Source organism: Nicotiana tabacum, chromosome 12 (assembly GCF_000715075.1).
Source record: "Nicotiana tabacum cultivar K326 chromosome 12, ASM71507v2, whole genome shotgun sequence".
In the NCBI taxonomy this organism is placed as follows: Eukaryota; Viridiplantae; Streptophyta; class Magnoliopsida; order Solanales; family Solanaceae; genus Nicotiana; species Nicotiana tabacum.
Window position 1 is genome coordinate 45,826,696 of NC_134091.1, and position 22,551 is coordinate 45,849,246.

Sequence of the window (22,551 nt, forward strand, 5' to 3'; positions counted from 1 at the left end):
CCTGGTTGATCACAATTGTAGAAATTTCTGGCATTTGATTTGGATCAGTTCTTAGACTTCCCACGAGCTCCGGATCTACCATAGTTGCTCGAACTCCTTTGATAACTCCTGCCTCTACCTTATGTGATGAGAGCATGTCCTTGATTTTCAGGCTTCTTTCTCATCTTCTCATTGAGTAGAAGAGCCGATGTGACATCTTTCAACTCAATGGTAGACTTACCGTGCAGGATGGTTGTTGCCAGATTATCGTACGAAGATGGTAACGAGTTCAATAGCAAGATGGCTTTATCTTCTTCCTCGATTTTCACTTCGAGATTGGCGAGCTGTGTGATTAGTCTGTTAAACATATTTAAATATGACAAAAAATTCGTACCTTCACCCATATGTAGGGCGTAGAGCTGCTTCTTCAGGTACAATTTATTTGTCAGCGTTTTGGACATGTATAGGCTTTCCAACCTTGTCCAAATACCACATGCGATGTCTTCATTAATGATGTTATTTACCACATCATCTGATAAGTGCAACCTGATTGCACTAGCAGCTTTTTCATCCAAGTCAGCCCAATCCTCAGCTTTCATGGTATCGGCTTTTTGGCATCAGCATCTAGTACCTTGTGTAATCCTTGTTGGATGAGCATATCCCTCATCCTTCTTTACCATGTTGAGAAATCGCTATCTCCGTTAAATTTTGCTACCTCGTACTTTACTCCGGATATTTTTTATTTTTCACCGAATATAGTACTACCGACAGTGAATATTATTTCTATGAACGAGCTGAACTTGTGCTCTGGTACCAGTTGTTGGGAACAAATCCCCCTACATAAATAATATTCACGGTAATAAAATCGAAATAATAACGTAGCACCGAGATACGGTAATAAACAAGAATAAAAGAGTGACAACGATACCAAGATTTTTACATAGAAAATTCTTTTGAATAAGAGAAAAATCACGACCCCGAAATGAGCAACTGATATCACTATAGCAAAGAATTTTACACTTTGTAGGTCCGAGTAAAATACTCCAAAGACCACTACAATACTTAAAAGAAATAACCTTCTTTTGATATTCTCACCTCACTACAATATCGCTTACTCTCTATTTTTCTCAAATACTATTTTCTTATACCCTATGTAAAACCTCACTCTTTCTTTGCTAACTCTCAGATATATTTTACTCTTGGTGTATTACATGAGCGTAATTTGCAGTGCAAATTGGTTGCCATCTCTACAACTTTCTCTTGAAATCGTTAGATTCCCTTTCTTTTCTTTTTTCGATCACATGGGTGTGGACCCCATCAACTTTATGATCTTGCAGTTCCTTTTTCAAGAATGTTCACAGCAAGTAAACCAGTTGATGTTAATCCCGTTTCCATATGCTATGAAAACCAGAGAAATCGTCCCTCGGAAAATAATTAGGTAGAATCGCAACGAAGAGAACTTTGGCTTTAAAAGGAAATGTAAGTGAGCGATATATAAGCCAGAACTTCTCTATTCAACCTTTTATTGTTGATAAGTAGTAGTTACTTGGGAGAAAAAATTAGAACAAGACAGTAATATGCACGTATTATCGCATCACAGCAGCAGCTATTGTGCAACATAAACATCATCTGCAATTCTCTAACTATAACAATCTGCAACTTGCTCTGATTTGAGAAATCAGTTATCTGCACCAGCAAGAGCACTAAAGTGATGATCAGAGGTTATGTACATCCATCCATCATTTCTGCTCTTCAGTAGCATAAAGCTTTTTGATCTCTTCAACGTCATCATAACTACCAAGGAATATAGGAGCGCGTTCGTGTATCTTCTTTGGAACTAGGTCAAGTGCCTGTATAATAACATTAATTACTATTATAAGTTTCACATTCTAATTCGAAAACCAAAGCTCTTCGCTTTCCCTGTGTTCATAGAGATGAGAGTATGAATCCAGTTGCAATCTCAGATATGTTCTATTACAGTAATATTTTTTCTTTCTACTATTGTAGGTATTCTTAATCTAACTAAATTCAGAAAAATAAACAGACGTCAACATCTAAAGCTATAATGAACTGGAAAAAGAATATCAGGTCAACGACATTTTCAGTTTCTTCAGCAAAGGATTACTGGTCTAAACTTGATGTTTCTGTTATACGTTATACTGTGACCAAAGACTCAGAAATATTACCCTCTGCTTCCCGGTAAATGATTGGCCTCCTGCTTGTTCCATCAGAAATGACATGGGAAATACTTCGTATAGAACCCTGTTTAGTAAAATTCATTTGTAAAGCTTTCAGAAAGTTATTGCTCAGGGAATGCTTCAATTACTCAGAAGATGCGTATAACTTTACCTCAGCTTCCCATTGGGGCTTTTCTTATCTGCTGGATACAAGAAGATACCACCATAGAGTAATGTACGATGAACATCAGCAACCATGCTGCGAGTTAAGAGTCCAGATTTGTATAAGTTGATTAACAATATGTTCATTCTCATTTTTTTTCCTCCATGAAAACAAGAGTTACTCTATACAGCATTAACAAATTCAATGACATAGGCAAATTACAAGAAACAACTTTGTCTGCATTTCATCATGGCTATCAAGCACGGCTCTAAGCATAAGCAAATTGAAATTAGAACCAACGTCAAACCCATTATCACTTAACAGAATCCAATTAACTCTTTGCATGTAATGGTCGAAATAGAAGGATTCATTTAATAAGAAATCCAACAAAAATACTCCATTTAACCCTGTCTGCAGATGTAATATGAACCTTTAACATTTGAATATTTCAACCGTAGATGACTTGTAAGAATTCTAGAATGATCAAGCAATGATTCCTATAATTATAGTTATTACTGCCTAGCATGTCAAGAAACAAAAAATGAATTCAAGATTCTATGGATTTAGATTGTAGGTAGGTGAATTGGTTCATACAAGACACTGCAACAAGATAACCTCAGCATATAGAGAAATTTCAATTACCTTCCAATATATCTCAAAGATTTTGGTGAAGAACCATCGGTGGGGTACTTGCAATTCTGCACATATCTGGGATTAAAAGAAAAGTAGGACATCATGAACAACAGAACAAGAGAAACAAGCTTAGCTTTCTATTGCAGTCTATTAAACGTACTTGGTTGTTGGACCATCCCAGTTCTTGGCATTCCCTTCATTTACTGAATAGATCTTCCCTTTCTTAGGAATCTGCAAGTAAAAGCAAAATTAAAACCATGTTTACCGGAAATATAGTACTCCTAGGAAATATTCCAAAGAAATTACAGAAAAAATTAAATAGGAAAAGCATAGTTGGAATTTGAAGAGGTAAAATTTACAAAATCTGAACAAGCTTGAGAATCTTTGATGTAAAACAAAGAGATCGAAGAACTAGATATTTTAACTTAAATTTGAGATAAACTCAAAGCTCAAAAAGGACATAGACCGTCAGAAATGCTAAACCAATCTTATGTTAGACCGTTCGTATTACTAACAGACTGCACTGAAAGCTCATTATGTGTGGTTCAAAAACCATTCAAATATTCAGCAACCGGAGAGAAGTCGATAGACTATTTAAAACACACCTAAACTTAAAAAAGACTTGGGGTATCTTGATAGGATTTTGTAAACTTGTCTATAAATTGATTAGGACTTTTGTCCATACAAATTATGTCCTTTCTCTTGAGTACTGAAGACATGATCAAGATTAAGAGTCAACGACAAGTTTTACGTTCAACATAGATCTAAGGGGCAAAGTAACAATGGTACCTTGATGTCAGGATGAGTTAGAATGAACTCGCCAAGAGAGGGATCAAGGGTAAAACCATTAACTCCAGATCCAGTGCTCAAAACTAGCTGCAAATAACCGAACTCGGAAAATCTTATTACTTGTATTTCCAACTCATCATTGTCTTCAAAGAATTGCGATCACAACATAAGAGTATAAAATTTGTTTGTCGGTGTATATAAAATTTCAAATTATATTAAACTTAAATGTGAGCACCATACCGTACAAGAACTTCCATACATGCAGTATCCAGCAGCTAACATGTTCTTCCCAGGTTGCAAGACATCATCTAGTGTTGGTTCATGACCATCTTTGATCATGTAAATCCCAAAGATCTAGACAAATAATGAGACATATTATTCATTGTGATGTAAAAGAGGATGTAGTAGTGGAAAGCCAGTAAAAACAATTTAGATATTGCTTAAACCAGAATCATACCGTTCCAATAGAAACGCCACAATCGATGTTCGAGGATCCATCAAGAGGATCAAAAACTACACAGTATCTGTTGTTAAAACAGCATCGACGGGTTAGATCTCAAAACATAATGACAAATGTCAAACTACAGAGAACAATAGCACTCACTTTCCACGTTTAGCTGGCTCCACAAATGTAGCCTCTTCGTCTTCTTCAGAGACAAGAATGCACTACATAATTTGACATCTTTTAGATTAACATCATTACATATTTTTCTAGAGTGCATTAATAAAATGAGTGTCTCGATTCTTACTGTTCGGCCACTGCTAACCAAAGCCTTGATAAATACTTCATTTGAGAGTACATCCAGTTTCTTTTGATCTTCTCCCTACAGTTAGAAATCAAAAGCAGAGTAATTCCAAAGTACAAATGGATTCTGATAAGAAACGAAGAGTTCATCAGAATACTATAAGGGCAGCATCTGCATGAACTTGCCTGCACATTCGTTTCACCGGCAAGCCCTAAGAGTTTGGCCAGACCTGCCTGAAAAGATGTATCCATGTGTAAAATATATCAATATAGGAAATAAAGGGAAAAACAAAACAAGGTAGAATACATGAACTACACAAAAACAGATTTATTCTACTGAAGCTTCTTCTGCCTTTTATATCTTTGTAGGTCTATCCATCAGTACCTACAGTCAATTATGGTTTCTTGCAACTAATTTGTTTCCTCCATTCAATGGGGATGCTAAAAGACAAATAAATTAACGGTACTATGAGAAAAGGTTTAAATATAGCCTTCGTTATACTTTGGGTCCAAATATACTCCTGCCTTAATACTATTGGTTCAAATATATCCTGCTTCTGTTAAGTTTGTTCAAGGTAGACATTCATTCCTACGTGGCGCTGATATTTGATGAGGTGGATGCCACATGGCATGTTATCTCAGCGCCACTAATCCGTATATAAAAGACTAAAATTTGAAATACAATATTTTTCATGGTAGCGATAATGAAGACAATAGTGGTGGAGAGGAAGGGAAATTTTAGTGGTTGGAAAAAAATAGAAGGGAGGGGAAAAATAGGTTAGGAGCGCTGAGGTGTCAAGTCATGTGACATCAGTGTCACATAGGATTGGATGTCCACTTCGGACAAACTTAACAGAAAAGTGATATTTGAATCAATAGTATAACGACATGGGTATATTTGGACTCAAAATATAACGAAAGGTACATTTAAATTTTTTCTGATATACATGGGTATATTTGGCCATTTTCCGATAAATTAACCACAGAAAAGTTTAGGCTTTTCAGAATGAATTTGTTGCATATTTCTCAATGGTTTTACCAGCAGTTCCAGTTCAAACTACAGAAACAAGTTAGACTTTTCTCATTTTGTAATGATGCCCACATTGGATTATAATTTAGCTGTACTGGTCAAAGACATGAAATTGCCGTGAATGTATGATAACAAAAATTTGATTCTATAGAAATTAGAACATGTAAATTTTCATTTCCATAGAGTAATTACAACATGTATCGACTAAGTATAGCTATCGTGCTTCACAGCAAACTAACTATTCATACACAACATTCCATAAAATTACTCAAATATATCATGATAAGGAAAGTATGTATGATGAGAATTCCGAAAATGGATTGAGAGACGTGCAAAAGCGCCACACACACACATGAAACAAATATAGTAAAGATCCTAAAACAAAGACGCCACCTTTCTCAACAAAAAAATGAAAAGAAAAATACATAAAACAAAAAAAATAATGGGACCTTGTTAACAGCAGTGCAGACGAACTTGCAACCAAGAACAATGTGACTGAGCAAGATAGAGAAGTCACCACGGGATTCAGGATGTTTACTCTGCTCATTCAACACAAACCTCGTTATGGTCATCAAATCAGTCCTATGTGCATCCGCCGAGTGATCCATTGCTAGCTCTTCTTGATTTTCCGGCAACTCGCCGTATTAAATATATTGTAATATGCTATACTAAGAAATTGGGCACGCTGCTCAATGCTGATATATAGTACTCCGTACTAACTGAAGCTGAAGAAGAAGTAAAAAAGGAGAAAGATATGGGGCTATCTGATTAGGATGACACGTGGAAAGAGGAGAGCGATGCATGTGATTAGTGGTTGGCACTAAGATAATGCAATTCTTCGTCCGCATGCTTATTCTTTCTTCTTCCTTTGTTTCTATCGATCTTCATTATCGACGTCACATATTTCGTGGACTTCAAGGACTTATCCTTTAAATTTTACTTGATCAACCCCCCCGCCCCCCCCCCCCCCAAAAAAAAAGATTTAGATATTTATTATCGCCTCTATTATTCTTCACAATACATGCCGATAAAGGCTTAAACATATATATGAGGATAAATATCTCTCTCGTTGAAGTTAAACCTCTTGATCTATGTAATAGGTTAGTATAAGATATTGATTTTATATTAAAGGTCAAATCCCCGTATGCTAATGATCAATCTATATCTATCTATATTTTATTATAAAAGCACAAATATTAAAACATTAAATATTGAATGACGAAAATATCCTCAAAATATTACTCGACTTTTATACCCTTTGAAACCTAAATTAATTTTAAAAGGAATCACCCCTAAAGGATGAAATCGTAATATTACTGATCGTGTAATACTAATTACACTTGGACAATAACTTCGAATAAAGAATCCGCATGTCCTAATTCTGAATTATTAGAAGAAAAGGCACAAGAAGAGAGAAAAACCTAATCAGTCAAAATTATGTCCCACAAAGCAGTTGAAGTGGCATAAAATTAAATGAACATATACCAAGATACTGTTCACAAAGAAATAGGCAAGATATGATAAAGACACAAAGTTGTACATCTCTGTGCTACAAAAAAAATACTATCTAATTTAACTAAATCGATAATCTTTGTGAATTCAACCGGTGTGAAATCATTTTAAATTCAAGTACTATATACTGCAATAATATTGATTTTTAGTATTTAAATTATTGAACTTTATCCATGTAAATTATATTATAATGTAATATATTTAATTTATTGCTCATATAAATATTTGATTGAAGATTTACGTGTAACACTAATATACATTAAACATTATTTTTCTTCTAGTGAATATTTATTGGCCATTGACTATACTTGTTTTTGGAGGGTTGGCCAACGAACCAACCCTATGAGGCTAGCTATGACTAATCCACGAGGACTCCAAGAATCGGATAAATACCTTCAAACAAACGCTCTTTAATAGAAAAAATATAAATAGAGGCAATAAAAATAGTAAAATGTTATAAAAAATTTAATATTTGTAAAGATGTTTATTTAAGTTGGTATTAAGGATACAAGTCTATGCTTTGAAGTTTTATTTTTCGGTTTAGATAGTAGAGTTATGACGGTAAAATATCAAGTCACAACAAATTAAAGGAGACAGTTAAGTTAAGGATGAGTTAAAGATTGCTTTGGAAAGTAGGTATTGACATAATCAATGAAATTTAGACAGTTATTAACATCTTATGAAAGCAAATCTAGATTGATGTATTTACAATTCAAAAAGAAAAGAATCGAACTAAGTCTAGTCAACTGTAGCAAATTGGTGGAAATACATGAAATTCGTGTCGACGTTACGTTACCTGTCAGCTTCCAAAATTCCCAAAATTCCGTAGATATCATAATTTTAATATCTCATAATTAGGCATTCTTTGATTTCTCAAATATTTAGATAAACATAATTTCTTGATGTATGCTGATGCAATGCATTGTTGGACAGATAATGGTGCATGTTAGTTAACGTCGAAATAAAGCTATAACATTGAACACCTCCAAGAAAGTAGACCATTCTTTTTCTTCTCTTTTGATCAATGACTTAAGAGCAACTACCAATCTCGAAAATTTTGCATATCCAAATCATCTCACCTGTGCAAATATATATAGCTCTGGCGCATTTAACTAGAATCTCTTTGAATTCATCTTAAAACTTTTGACAAAAAAAATTGAGAGAAAAGCGTGCCTACACTTATATAAAAAATTAGACTATATAGTCGTTATAAAACTATAAAAGTCGTAATAAATTTTTTTTTTCATGACTTTCTAAAGGGCATTGAGAATAGTGCGATTACCATAACAGTGGGTATGCTTTTGTGACAATTTAAGTAGTCACTTTTGTAATGACTCGGAGCCTGTTTGGATGGGCTTAATTTAACTTCTGAAAGTGTTTGACAATCAAAAAAAGGGTTTTAAAAAAGTTAAAATCTGCTTTAAAAAAGTCAAAACCAACAAGTTGGATAAACCCAACTTTTTCGAAATTGGCTTAAAAGCCATATTGTTTTGACCAAAAATATTACATTGTTATCCCTTATAATTTTCTTAATCTCGAAATTACCCCTCAGTAGAAAACCCTAAAACATACATTTTTTTCTTTTCTCCATTCTTGTTGCCGCCTCTGCTTTCTTCTTCCATAACTTTCCCCAACTTCATTATATTCTGAATCTTTATTAGTTAGAGGAACAAATTATTTTTCTTTCCTCTTCTGGCATTTTCTTTAGGTGTTTGCAGCATTTGTCTTCAGATGCGCCATACTTCTGCTCATTGCTCCTTTTGATTTGAAGCTCTTGTTGGTGAGCTGGATTGTCTACTTAAGAGTCATTACTTGCTCTTTTGAGTTTTATTTTTCTTTTCTTTTTGGAGCAATACCCAAAATGGCTGGTCGGATAGATGCTTCGGACCAAAAAGAAAATGAGAAAGCTATAGATTCTTAATTTGTGTAGTTGCCCAATTTACTCCATTTATATATGCTCTTTCATATGGTTTAAGACTTAAGACTCCAATTTGTATGACATCATTTCTTTATTAGTCCGTACAAAAATAAGTTTGAAATTTATGGAAGTTTACTTGATTGAAAGTGGTAAAAAAGGAGCATTCAAGAATTATGTAATCAATTAGATTGAACTTAAATTAAAATATAAATTATTTGTATTAATTTAAAATTAAATATATTATAGTAATTAGCTCATTTATAATGTTAACAGCTTTAAGGATATATTTTTTTTGTCTTTTTAACAGAAAAAAGTGCTTACCAGCACTTGTTTACCAAACACTTCAACGCATTTTTTAAGGTTCAGCAATTTTATCCAAACATGTAACTGTTTATTTATAAAACAAGCCCCAGCACTTAAAAGCTGCTTTTAAGCACTTATTTTTAAAAGCTATATTTTTCCTGCTAATTCAAACGGGCTCTTAAGTTGCCACAAAAAATGGTTAAAGCTGCCACAAAAAAATCATAGACGAAATTGTTCTAAAGATCGTCCTGAAAATGCATGAAATCATTATTTTTCATGATATTTTTTCGTCATTACTAGTATGTTATTTTTCGTGATTATTATTAAGAACGTTGTCATAAAAACTTTTTTTGTTCGAGCAATTGTGAAGGATTATTATTCGTGTCGACCTGTTAACCCATTTCTTATAGTGACTTTTGACTCCAAATTCCTATTTTCATCCATCTTTATATAAAATATTCATGAATAACCTAGTATCAGGGAGAAGCTTTAGAAGGATGACTAGAAAAATAGAGAGAAATTTTGCCCGTGATCTTCATCAGGAATTCGTGGCAACAAAACTATCTCCCACCACCCTCTAGAACCATGCCTTTGGGAATTAAGATGGTGTTTGAATAAACTTATAAGCTGGTGTAGTGGTGACAAAATAGATTGATTAAAAAAAATAATGTGGTGACAACATGGATTGATTAAAAAAAATAATTACTTATTTATATTATCTACTAAAATATGTTAATTTTTATATATGGGTCAAATATGAATAAGATCTATATTATCTACTTAAAAACCGGATAAGTGGTGGATAACCGATGAATTTTATTTTGCATGCAAAGATTTACACTGATAGCCAGTAAATCCAAACCCCAGAAATATCCGCCAATCATATATTTTTTTGCCTTGATAGTGTTGCCTAAAGGTGCTAGTTGGCATATTCATTTGTAATGTTCTTGATGAAGATATTTCCTGGTAACGTTATCTTATTTATTTCCGTTTTATCAATTTATGCTCTCACATCACCATTTTTCCGGACAAGAATTTTTTTCATTTTAAGTGACATTATTGAAATAAGATTAATTATTTTAATTTTAAGAGTCGTTACTTGGGATAATTATTTAAGATATCCCAAGTCATCGTTTACTTTAAATCAAGGAACTTTTTGACTCTGTTAAAGTCTGCGAAACACAGAAGATCGGGTAAGAAATTATATTAACCCGCAAAAAAGTTTGAGGCACTCCTGGATTTCGTAATTTTAGCACGATCGCTTTACAATTACACCTAGCTTAATTATCTGATTACTACATATTTTAAACATGTGTGCATTTTAAATATTTATCGCTCTTAATTGTATCTTTTAAATCATTCTAATATTTATGGAGTTATTTTAAACAAGTTATGATGTCGTACACTTATCGTTTTATACATGTCGTAAATCGCGCCACGTGAAACGGGGTAAAATTAAAAAATAGCCAGATTTATAAGTGGTAATTGAAAAATAGTCACAGTTTCAAAAGTAATCGAAATTTAGTCACTTTTAATGTAAAGATAAATCTGAACGAAAACACTATTCAAAATCCGAAAAATATTCCAGCATAATATACTGGAGTTCGAATTTTTTACATGTGAACTTCTAGCATAATATACTGGGTTCCAGCATAATAACTGGAGTTCCGGTATATTATGATAGAGTTCCAGTATAAATATATTGGAACTCCATCATAATATACTGGAGTTCCAGCATAATATACTGGTCTGGCATAATATGCTAGAAGTTCATACACAGGTGCTCCAATCTCCAGTATATTATGCTGGAACTTTACGTGTTGCAGCAAAATAGTGGCTATTTTTTAATGACATTGCAAACGCTTGCTTTTTTCAATTACCAGCCCAAAAACTGGCTAGCCCGTACTATTTTTACTGTGAAACGCACCCGCAATTTACGACATATTGATTTTATGATTCTTTGAAGTTGGGGTCAAGTCACGCGAACGTGCACTTGAGTTTGGGATTACGTGTCATAATTATGCCATGAGAGCCGTATCCATAACCATGACGAAAAATTAATTAAAGCGTGCCTAAAGCAACTACGAGTGGTTCATGAATTATTTATTTTTCCTAAGTTCGGGGTCGTTTGTGAAGGACCGGAGTTATGGAATGATTTATTGTGGACAAACTACAAAATTGATTAAGTTAGTTTGGAGTTGTTATCGTTGGTTAGTGAAACGGGAAATTGGTTGAGGTAATTATGTTTGGGCCTAACAAAGCGTTTGGCAATACTTACCGCACCACTATCTTATTAATATGGATCAAAGAAAGTGGGTAAATGAGCTCAGGCGAAAGGCCCACACCCTAGATTGGTGCATTACTGAGGCCCACTCATGAACAGCAGCTGCCTAATGGGACCTGGAAGTTGCCGGGGTGGGAGAAATTTAAAAATAGTTAGATTTACAAGTGGTAATTGAAAAATAGTTATAGTTTCAAAAGTAATCAAAATTTAGCTACTTTTCATGTAAAGATAAATTTGAACGAAAACACTGTTCAAAATTCAAAAAATATTCCAGCATAATATATTGGAGTTCCAGTATAATATACCGGTCCAGCATAATATGCTGGAAGTTCATACATAGGTGCTACAATCTCCAGTATATTATGCTGAAACTTTCCGCGTGTTAGAGTTCCAGCATAATATGCTGGAAGTTCATACACAAGTGCACCAATCTCCAGTATATTATGCTGGACCGATCCGCGTTGCAGCAAAATAGTAGCTATTTTTCAATGACATTGCAAACGCTTACTTTTTTCAATTATCAGTCCGAAAACTGACTAGTCCGTGCTATTTTTAGCTTCAGGGCATGAGCTTCAGAGTCTATTTGACTCTCTAAGCTAATTCAACGTATTGGGATAATGGCACAAGTAAATCAGTTCTGGCCTCTATTGAGGCCCATCATGTCCAAACATTGCATTTCATTCGTCTCTATCAACAGTGAAAAAAACGTGCATTTGCTTAACACTTACGGCATCTTCAACCCTCCCCATTTCTCCCTAATATGGGCATTTTTTGTCATAATGGGGCTCCAATGCTCCTTCATTTTTGCCCCCAAAATGGAAATGAATAGTATTACCTCAAATATAGAATGACACTATTCATCTCATCAATTACTATTCATCCTTATATTATTATTATTTTTATTATTTAACTCTTTTAATTTATCTCTTTATATATACCTAATTATGTTTATGTAATATCTTTATAATATTAATTTTATATCTTAACTTTGGTGTATAATTTTGATAAATTAATTTTCGTACATTTATTATTTTTATGTAAAATTGTAAGTTAATCGTGACCCACGTTCGCCACAGAAGAAATATTTCGCGATGAAACAAGAATTATGTCGAAAAGATGTTGAACGTACATTCGGAGTTTTTCAAGCTCGTTTCGGAATTGTGTCAGGGCCATCACATTTTTGGAGAAAAGAAGTGTTACATGATATAATAACTACATGTATTATACTGCACAACATGATAATAGAGGATGAACGTGATCTTAATACACCAATTCAAGATGATTGGGAATGTCCACCTCCAAAGGTAGTAGATGAAAATCACCGATTTGAGCAATTTTTAGCTCGACACAAAAAAAAAATTAAGGACAAAGATGCTCATTTTACACTTCGTAATACATTAATAGATTATTTATGGGAGCATACTAGAGATGAAAGTTGCATATTTATGTAATATTTAATATGAATTTTACCATAATGTAATATGTATTTAATTATCTTGTATCTCAATGATTTCACTTTTATTTGAATTAACCATTAATATATATATAATCTATAATATTTATTTACAAATTATATTATTTAAAAATTTATGGTATAAAATAATTTTATATTGAATTATATGTGATGAATATGGAAAAAAGAAAAAAGATAGAATTTCTTTAATAGAAATAGGAAAATAAAATTTAAATAAAAATAATAATATAATATTGAAGAGAGAAGAATATAAAATGGAATATTCTTTTTTTGGAGTTTAAAATGGAGTAATGGTTGGAGTAACTTTACCCTATTTTGGAGGAGAAAATGGAGGCAAGGGTTGGAGATGGCCTAACAATACTAGTTTGAACCGTTTTTATAAAGCAATGCACTCATGAATAAAAAGATGAACTACTCATATCGAGGAAACTTCATATTACAACTAAATGGTTAAAGATTTAGTGTTTCAACGATTGGAATTAATATCACAAACCATACTTGTCATGAATGACCAATTCTTAAACTCTGCGCTTTAACAGAGTTAAAGGATTTAACTAAACTGATTTGAAAAAATTAACTAATAACCAATTTCAAATGATCAAAATCACAATTAATTATATACAACCCAATACGAAATGAATTACATGTATAACCACAGATATTATCTCGAATTAACTACAAATTTCCAGTTAATGAGATCAACTGCAGAGACAGTGATAATCCACCAGTACGTGCGATCTTCTAAGCTGATTCTTAATTTGCAATCACAAGCGCAAAGCTGTTATCAACAAATCACTAAACACTTCAAGTTACTTCCAGAACTTCATAACCCCAATAGATTCTCTAGTGGTCATGCTATAATCTCAATTAACTCTTGACACTAGAAGTCATATGAACAAACTAAAGTTCAAATTTATTACAAATTAGAACTAGTACATGAATGACGGCAATTAAATAAGCTGAATCTGTGACATGGCCTTTCAAACACTTGAACAAATTCAACTCAGAATTTTCAGCTTACAAAGACAGTTATAAGCAGATCATAGCAGAACAAACACATGTAAATAAATCTGGTAATCAATCACAATGAATACACAAAATTAAACATGGATACATCAGGTATTTCAAATCTTCATTTATACATTCAACGAAGAAGTACATGCGTGCCGTCACATACCTAGCAGCAGAAAAACAGTAGAAGAAATTGACCAAATAAAGGTCATAACTGAAGAAAATGATGAAATCAGCTACAATCGACAACAAACAGCAGCAGAGTCAGTAAATAACTTCAATTTACGATCCAGAAACATCTTGAAGATCCCAGAAATTATCGAAGTAAAATAGTAGAAATCAGAATAGCATTTGATCTTTTTTTTGGGTTTTTTGGAGCTTTTGTTTAGCAGATCTGGAGTTTGAATTTTAAAAATTCCAGGCTGTTGCTATGAATGCCTAAGTGCGTGTGTGAGTGGAGGTGAGAGTGAATGAGGGTAGAAAGTGTGAGGGAAGATTCTCTTTTATAACCAATTTTCAGGGCTGCTCCCTTGAGTTTTCTTTTTTACTTGCCTCAAATTTAACGGGTATGCCTGTCAAACAAAGCTGGCCCAACTTTTACAAAGAAAACCAAACAGACCATATGGTTACAAATCTGGCCACCATCATGCCCACAACGATCAAAGTTAACAATTTAAACAAACTTAGAACGATTGCAATGAAAACCCAATTAAGCATGCAATTAACTGATCGAAAACTGGAATTAAAATAATCATTGACTAAACTATATGAATTTAAGAAGTCAACGGACAGAAGAAGAAATTACCAACAGGAGTATCAAACGCCGGCGAAGAGGATTGCGGACAGTGACGGCCACGAAGAAAAATGATGAGGCAAATAAAATTTACCACCGGGAACAAACGAGACGACTTCTGCGTGGGTTACCCGACCCTCAAAGGTCTTTCTTCTAAGAGATTCTTCTTAGATATGAAATCAAGAGGAATCATCTTGGTAGAAAGACTTATGAGATTCAGGTGAAACTCAAAATAACAGGGTTAAAGAAAGAGGAAAGAGACGAGGGGGATAAAAAGTTTCTGGCCGGTCAAAGGCGATTTGACCGGCCTCCGGCGACCACCAATCGACCTAAAACTAAAATCAATCGACAGCTTATGCAAAAAGCCATTGATTGATATAAGTTTCAGTGACAAATTGGTCGGAATGGAACCAGAGAAGAAAAGAGGCGATTTTGGATTTTGATGATTTCTCAGATCCACTATCGTGGAGTTTGTGTAGATTTTTGGGGAAGGCGATGATAGATTAGGAATGAGGAGAGGATGAGGAGTGTACGGTAAAAATTTGGGGACGATTGGAGGTGACCCGCCGCCGTGGGGCGATCCGGCAGCGGTCAACGAGGTGGTGGCAAAGCGGTGCTCGGCGGCGGAGTCGATTTCCTGCCGCCCAGGATTTGAATTGGGGGTGAGATTAGGTTTAATTTGTAAAGATTGAAACTTTAACCTCAATATTATTAAAAGAGAGCAAACACCAAAACGACGTAGTTCTGTCACAAGACTACGCCGTTTAGGTGGCCTGAGGGTAGGGCTGTGTGGACCGGGTTGTGGGGTAGACTGCGAATGGGGGTTAAACAGGGTTTGGGCCTATGACCTTAGCCCAATTTTGAAATTGAAATGCATCAACAAACCTCTTTTCTTTTCCCTTCTTTCTCAAATTAAGCATTTCCCTCTCTTTCAATTTTAACCACTTAGTTTACCACTCTATTTTGTACTCAATCTTTGTAGAATCACACCAATTGTCTGCGTTATCTAATAACTAATTACTTCATTAATTGATTTTTTACAAGTTAACAAAAGAAACTAACTAATTAGACCTACAATTACTAAAATGCAAAACAACTAAATGTATTTTGTGATTCCGTATTTTATAAATGCAACTAACATGCAACTAAATGCTAATGATGCAGTTAAAAATCTAAAATTGTAAAGAGCAAAAGATAAGATATTTTTTTTGTTATTTTCATGATTTGAAATGCTACTAAATATGCTAAAAATGTAAATAAATGCCAAACAAATAAAAATAAAATAGAAGAAAATTCCTAAAATTCCATAAAGGTAATAAAATTGTTTAGGAGTATTTTAGGTATGGGTTAAAAATTATGTGTTCACATATGCATGCCAATATTTTTTCTATATTTATTTTGGGAAAATGCTTAATGAACTGCTATTTCTTCGAAGTTTTTCTTCTTCTTTTTTCGGGTTTCGAAAATTTTCTTTAAAATCCTACTTTTTTGGTCACACCAAAACCACTATTGGAGAAGATAGTTATTAAAAAGAAAAACTGCAGAAGACTATAAAATTGAATTAAGTAATAAGTGAAATATTAAGGCTCACTACTAAATGAATTAAGTAAATTTTCATGTCTCCACCCAAATTAAATTAGATAGGCCCACGTACAAAGTGAAACAGAAGTTGACTATTCTGAAAATTCTTATCAATATCCAACATTCATCTATTTAAGAAAGTAATTTGGACCTGTCAATATTCCAATCAGGCATCTATATAAGCGAAACACTACTATATGTTCTATATTCATAGATAGGTATTTGTTTACCCGAAAAACGGATAGAGTTGAATTTATACGTAGTTCTAAGGATATGTGATATAGCTTAATACAAATCGTAAGGATAAAAAGAAATATCAAATATGGACTACAAAGAATGTAAAATAAAAAAAGTTGTAAAGAAGACGATTTTTAGGACTAAGCAAGATGGATAAGTTTTTTAGGCTTAAAAGAGTAACTCTTGAATATAAGAGGATATGGTGCTTGAATTACAATGTGAGCTATGTATAAAAACTACCCTTACAGAAATGATAACCCTTCACATTTATAGTAAAGGGATCTTATTTTAAATATAATTAAAAATACTAAGTGAAAAGTACATGATAGATCAGCTTTTTCACAATTCCTGTCAAGATTCTTTCCTCTAGTGGGATTGCAACGGCTTTTGTCTGTGAGCTCGATCTTGACTCGAGCTCTCGATCTTGGCTTGAGCTTGATCCAGACTCGAGTTCTCGATCTTGGCTTAAGCTCGATTCTGACTCGGACCCTTGAATTGATTCGGAGTCAATGTTGGTCGGTCTCTGGATCATAAACTTGATAGATTTACTTTGCATCATAGTTTGATTTGGATTCGAGCTTGATAATGATATTGAACTCGACATTGATCAGCCCATCGGGTTCGAAGCTTGTTTGTACCATCTTCGAAACCCATCTCGAAGTCTCACTTCGATCGCTTATCTTTCGAACTCGATCACACGTACGAAAGCCGAAATCTATTTCGACTGTATACAGATTGTCCCCTCGTTTCTCAGGAAGAATGTGGTGAGAAACGATATGACTTTTCAATGGCTCGATCGGATTATAAACTGACGTTTCCATCGGACTCGATCATGACGCACGTGATAGTTGTCCCGTCGATTTAGTCTTTCAACACATTTAATGCATGTCAAACGGTGGTCGGCCACCGCTGATACTGAACCGCCATCGCTTAAACCTATAAATAATCCTTCATTTCATCATTTACCACTTTTAGATCTCCAATCTTCCAAATTTCCCAAGTCCCTTTTCGTATTCTCTGACTTGACCGCAAATCTGTGATTTCTCTTTGCAAAAAGCCCCTCTTAAATTTTACCAAATATTCGTCACTTTCTTCTATTCCTCACCTTTGAATTCGAAAATGGCGAAAACATCACAAATCGTTCCTCAGAAAGAGAAAGCTTCGTCTTCACCATGTGCCGCCGATGAGACACCGACAGAACCATGGCCTGAGGAGTGCATTCCTGGGGCGTGTGTTCTTACTTCTAATTTTAAGGTCGATAAAAGCTCATCGGTCCCTGGCCGATGTGAGCCAGTATCGAGGTGCATGTGTTCAATAACCGAGAAGCACCTCAAACAACTAAAGAAAGATTGCAATTGGGATAAAAAAGAAATAATAATTCCTACTTCTGACGAAGATATCACCACTTACGTGAAAGGGTTTTTGAAGGTCCTCTCGATTCCGTTATTATTGACTTCTGTCATCAATACCAAATAACCTTGGGCCAGGTCCATCCTTCTTTTTGGCGGATCGTTATCTTAATCCGATACTTTGTGAACAAAACCGAGGAGATGTCGTTCACCCTCTACCATCTTACCTGATTGTACCATCCTCGACTTTTTTGAGAAGGGTTAATAAAACTTCAGCGTCGGGCTACCAAGGCTCTGTTCTCGAGCATTGATGAGGACAGGGATCGGGGCTGGATGGGCAGGTTCGTTCGAGTGAGGACTTCAGACCTGATTCCGACCGAAAAGATGCCCTTTCTCGAGGAGTGGAATATGAAACGTAAGTGTGATCGTGTTGTTACTTCCTTATATTTTGTTCTTTCATTTCTTTTCTCATCGATCCTCTTCATTTTGTGATGCAGCGGTTCCATGGATGCCCAGAGCAATTCCCGATCTGAAGAACTGGGTATGAGCTCTTGTTTCGACCTCAACATACGTCGAGCGCTCATGGAGTGATTTGTCAAAGGGTCGGTGGGAGGCCACAAATCATGGTAAGCCCCTTTCTCATACTCTTTGATAATTCGAACGAGATGTTTTCCAAATATTTTAATAAAATTTTCCATATGCAGGTTTGGGCAAAGATGCGGTTTTGAGGCCCTTGTCCAACGAGGAAGAAACTTTGGCCTCCGTCCCAAAGCCGATGAAGGAAAATAAAAGGAAAAGAGCCTCCATTCCCGAAGATCCAAAACCGAAGAAGAGGACGGCTCGTAAGCCGAACAAGAATGCCATTCCTTTGACCGTGGAATCAGTTTTGCATCTAAGGGATGAAGAAAAAGAAGAAAATGATGGGTCCGCGCTGGCGATCCGAATGAAGAGAATCACCGATGCCCCGTCGGTAGCTAGTTCGATGAAGCTTCATGAGGCTCTACCTCGAATTGAGCATATACCAGAGAAATATTCAGGTGGAATCCCTGAATTATCGGAGATCGAAGATGCATCCCATCGGAGCCAACAGATGGAGGATATGTCTGATGGGGACCCTCTTGAATCCCTTCGAACCGAAGAGAATGCTCCAAGTGATTCATTTGGGGCAGCAGCAATCGAAGATTCGCCCACCTTCCCTGCTTTTTCCGCATAGGTGATTCGGGAAGCCCAAGCTTTGGGGGCCCTCGATCTAGACATGCCTTATGATGGAGAGGATCCCTTTCGTGACCTGTTTACCGGTATCGAGGACGTTGCTAGTACTAGTGATGAATCAGATCTTTTTCACGGGGTGCAGCAGGCTTTGAATCAGGTAAGCCTTAAAATTATTTTATCGGTACTACCTTTATGTTTACTTTTCGTTTCTAACTTCGTTTCTTGTTTCTTTGCAGGCAGCGGTAGTTCATCGAGAAGCATGTTCTCGGTCCCAAAATAAGTTGCGTCGATACAAGGCTGACCTTCGACGGGTTACTGAGGAGAGGAACTCCCTAAAACTTCTCTTAGGGCAAAGGGAAGAAGAAATAAGAGACCTCCGAGCTGAGTTGGCCAAGGCTTACCGAGATCAGACCGATCTGTCTTTCCAGGTAATGATACTTTTAAAATCCTATAGGCTTGATACCGTAACGATGGCTAATTTTTCGGTCTCATAGTTGCAGCAAAAAATTAAGATGATCGGGAAGCTTTGTGAGGAGGTCAACATGATAAAAGCGGAGTCTTTGCAGTGGAAAGAAGGTATGGACAGCTTTTCTGCAGAGAAAGAAACTGCTCGAGCCCAGTTATCATCGGCCAAAACCCAACTTTAGAGAATGAAGGAAAAAAACCCGGTTCAAGCAAGAAGAATAGATGAGCTCGAGGCTCGGTTGGCCTATGTACTTGCCAAGGCCGAATCTGATGCCGAAAAGGCAAAGGCTGATGCAGATGCACTCGTGGCCATCTATCGGGCCGATGTTGAAGCTGCCTAGGTCCAAGCAAGATAGGCAGCCGAGACCGCCAATACTCGAGCACATTGGGTCGCTGAACTTGATAAGTACCGATCTTAGAGGGAAACCCTCGATGAGATCCATGCTCGTGGTTTCGACCTCGCTGAAGAGATAAAAAGGGCCAAAGAACTCGAAGCCGATGCTGAAGCCTTGGTTTTTGATGACGATGATGATGACGATGGGAGTAAGAGCGGATCCGAGAATGGGGGGAGCCCGATAGAGAAGAGACCGCTCCTGGGGATGATCAGGAAACTTAGTCCTTAATTTACGTTGTAATCAATCATGTAAAGAATTTTGTATACAAAAACATCCCTTTTTTGCCGACTTGCTTCTGTTTTGTTTCCTGTCTTGTGAAAACTTTATTCACGCCTTATGAATGTTTTCACAAGGATTTAAACAACTTAATCAAATTTGGACTTTGTAGCCTCTATAACTGAGAGAGCGCTTACTCAAACTTGAAGTGATGTAGCCCTTAGGCTTATTAGTTGAGTTAATGATTCCAGCTCAAAGAAATATAGAATGTAGGTATAATGGTCGAGTGAGTGCTTGCTCGAACTCGAAATAAAAGTAGCATGTAGGCTTAGTAGTCGAGTGAATAATTCGAACTCGAAGTAATGTAGCCCGTAGGCATAATGATCGAGTGAGTGCTTGCTCAAACTTGAAATAAAAGTAGCATGTAGGCTTAGTCGAGTGAATGATTCGAACTCGAAGTAATATAGCCCGTAGGCATAATGATCGAGTGAGTGCTTGCTCGAACTCGAAATAAAAGTAGCCCGTAGGCTTAGTAGTCAAGTGAATGATTTGAACTCAAAGAAATATAGCCCGTAGGCGTGATGGTCGAGTGAGTGCTTGCTCGAACTCAAAATAAAAGTAGCCCGTAGGCTTAGTAGTCGAGTGAATGATTCGAACTCGAAGTAATGTAGCCCGTAGGCATAATGGTCGAGTGAGTGTTTTGTCGAACTCGAAATAAAAGTAGCATGTAGGCTTAGTAGTCAAGTGAATGATTCGAACTCGAAGTAATGTAGCCCGTAGGCATAATGGTCGAGTGAGTGCTTGCTCGAACTCGAAATAAAAGTAGCCCGTAGGCTTAGTAGTCGAGTGAATGATTCGAACTCGAAGTAATGTAGCTCGTAGGCGTAATGGTCGAGTGAGTGCTTGCTCGAACTCGAAATAAAAGTAGCTCGTAGGCTTAGTCGTCGAGTGAATGGTTTGAACTCGAAGTAATGTAGCCCGTAGGCGTAATGGTCGAGTGAGTGCTTGCTCGAACTCGAAATAAAAGTAGCCCGTAGGCTTAGTCATCGAGTGAATGCTTCTAACTCGAAGTAATGTAGCCCGTAGGCGTAATGGTCGAGTGAGTGCTTGCTCGAACTCGAAATAAAAGTAGCCCGTAGGCTTAGTGGTAGAGTTTATCTTAATTCTGTTTGCATAATAAATCCCCAAATAGAGGAATTTTTCTTGGATATAAGATATCGGTAAAGAGGAGAACTTTCTTTGCAATTCATTATACATGTGTTCATGTTTCGCGTCTGGGTTCGGGCCAACTACATGAGTATGGTTCGTTTTGACCATTTGGCTCTTACAACTTTTTCTATTGGAATCCCGTTGTTGCGAGATAACTTTCTTGTATCAGAATTTGATGTATTTGAGGGCTAATGCCCCCTAGTATTCGAGGTCAATTGTAAAGAGGCCTCAGATACTGTTGTAAGTGCAGCACGATCATTGGTTGCCTCATTAAAAACCTTGCCGAAAAACACATTTGGGATAAAACCGGTCTAAGGGAAAAAGAGTGCAACGCGTGCTTTCAGACCTAATACTTCGTATTGAAGGATCCATCTTAGATCCTGGTCGGACTTCTGCAGGGGTTAGTTTTGAAATATAAAGAATATGGGAGGGTCGTACCTTAACAGTAGTATCATTTTAGATGTGACACATTCCAATTGCTTGATAGTTGTTTGTCGTTTATAATGCTGAGCTTGTATGATCCCTTTCCAACATTCTTGAGAACCTGATATGGTCCTTCCCAGTTCGGTCCTAGTTTTCCTTCATTCGGATTTCGGGTATTGAGGGCGACTTTTCTTAGAACTAAGTCCCCGGGCTTCAAAGGGCGGAGCTTGGTTCTTCGATTATAGAAATATAAAGAATATGGGAGGGTCGTACCTTAACAGTAGTATCATTTTAGATGTGACACATTCCAATTGCTTGATAGTTGTTTGTCGTTTATAATGCTGAGCTTGTATGATCCCTTTCCAACATTCTTGAGAACCTGATATGGTCCTTCCCAGTTCGGTCCTAGTTTTCCTTCATTCGGATTTCGGGTATTGAGGGCGACTTTTCTTAGAACTAAGTCCCCGGGCTTCAAAGGGCGGAGCTTGGTTCTTCGATTATAGTATCTTTCGATTCGTTGCTTTTGGGCGGCCAATTGGACGAGAGCAGTTTCTCGTTTTTCGTCCGATAATTCGAGGCTAGTGTTCATAGCCTCGTTATTTTGCAGTTCTATTGTGTATCGAAATCTGGCACTGGGTTCGCCGACTTCGACG

General features: G+C 36.0%; 1 protein-coding gene and 1 long non-coding RNA gene across 3 annotated transcripts; both read right to left on the reverse strand.

The window, feature by feature from the left end:
- Positions 1 to 1,476: 1,476 nt before the first annotated feature.
- On the reverse strand, positions 1,477 to 6,423 carry LOC107807379 (fructose-1,6-bisphosphatase, cytosolic). Of its 2 annotated transcripts, none has more exons than XM_016631739.2 (12): positions 5,966 to 6,423; positions 4,673 to 4,720; positions 4,491 to 4,565; positions 4,346 to 4,407; positions 4,199 to 4,265; positions 3,982 to 4,095; positions 3,742 to 3,828; positions 3,113 to 3,183; positions 2,962 to 3,027; positions 2,329 to 2,415; positions 2,166 to 2,241; positions 1,477 to 1,829 (listed from the first exon to the last, which is right to left on the reverse strand). In XM_016631739.2, the coding sequence occupies exons 1-12, from the start codon at positions 6,122 to 6,124 to the stop codon at positions 1,719 to 1,721; spliced, it is 1,023 nt and encodes a 340-aa protein (XP_016487225.1). In that variant the 5' UTR covers positions 6,125 to 6,423; the 3' UTR covers positions 1,477 to 1,718. The 2 variants fall into 2 exon arrangements, with proteins under 2 accessions (XP_016487225.1, XP_075082541.1); XM_075226440.1 differs by having other exon boundaries at positions 4,491 to 4,561; positions 4,669 to 4,720.
- Positions 6,424 to 13,427: 7,004 nt separating this feature from the next.
- LOC107807373 (uncharacterized) lies at positions 13,428 to 15,479 on the reverse strand. The gene is made up of 2 exons (XR_001652892.2): positions 14,824 to 15,479; positions 13,428 to 13,785 (listed from the first exon to the last, which is right to left on the reverse strand). It is a non-coding gene; the product is annotated as an uncharacterized LOC107807373 (long non-coding RNA).
- Positions 15,480 to 22,551: the final 7,072 nt, after the last annotated feature.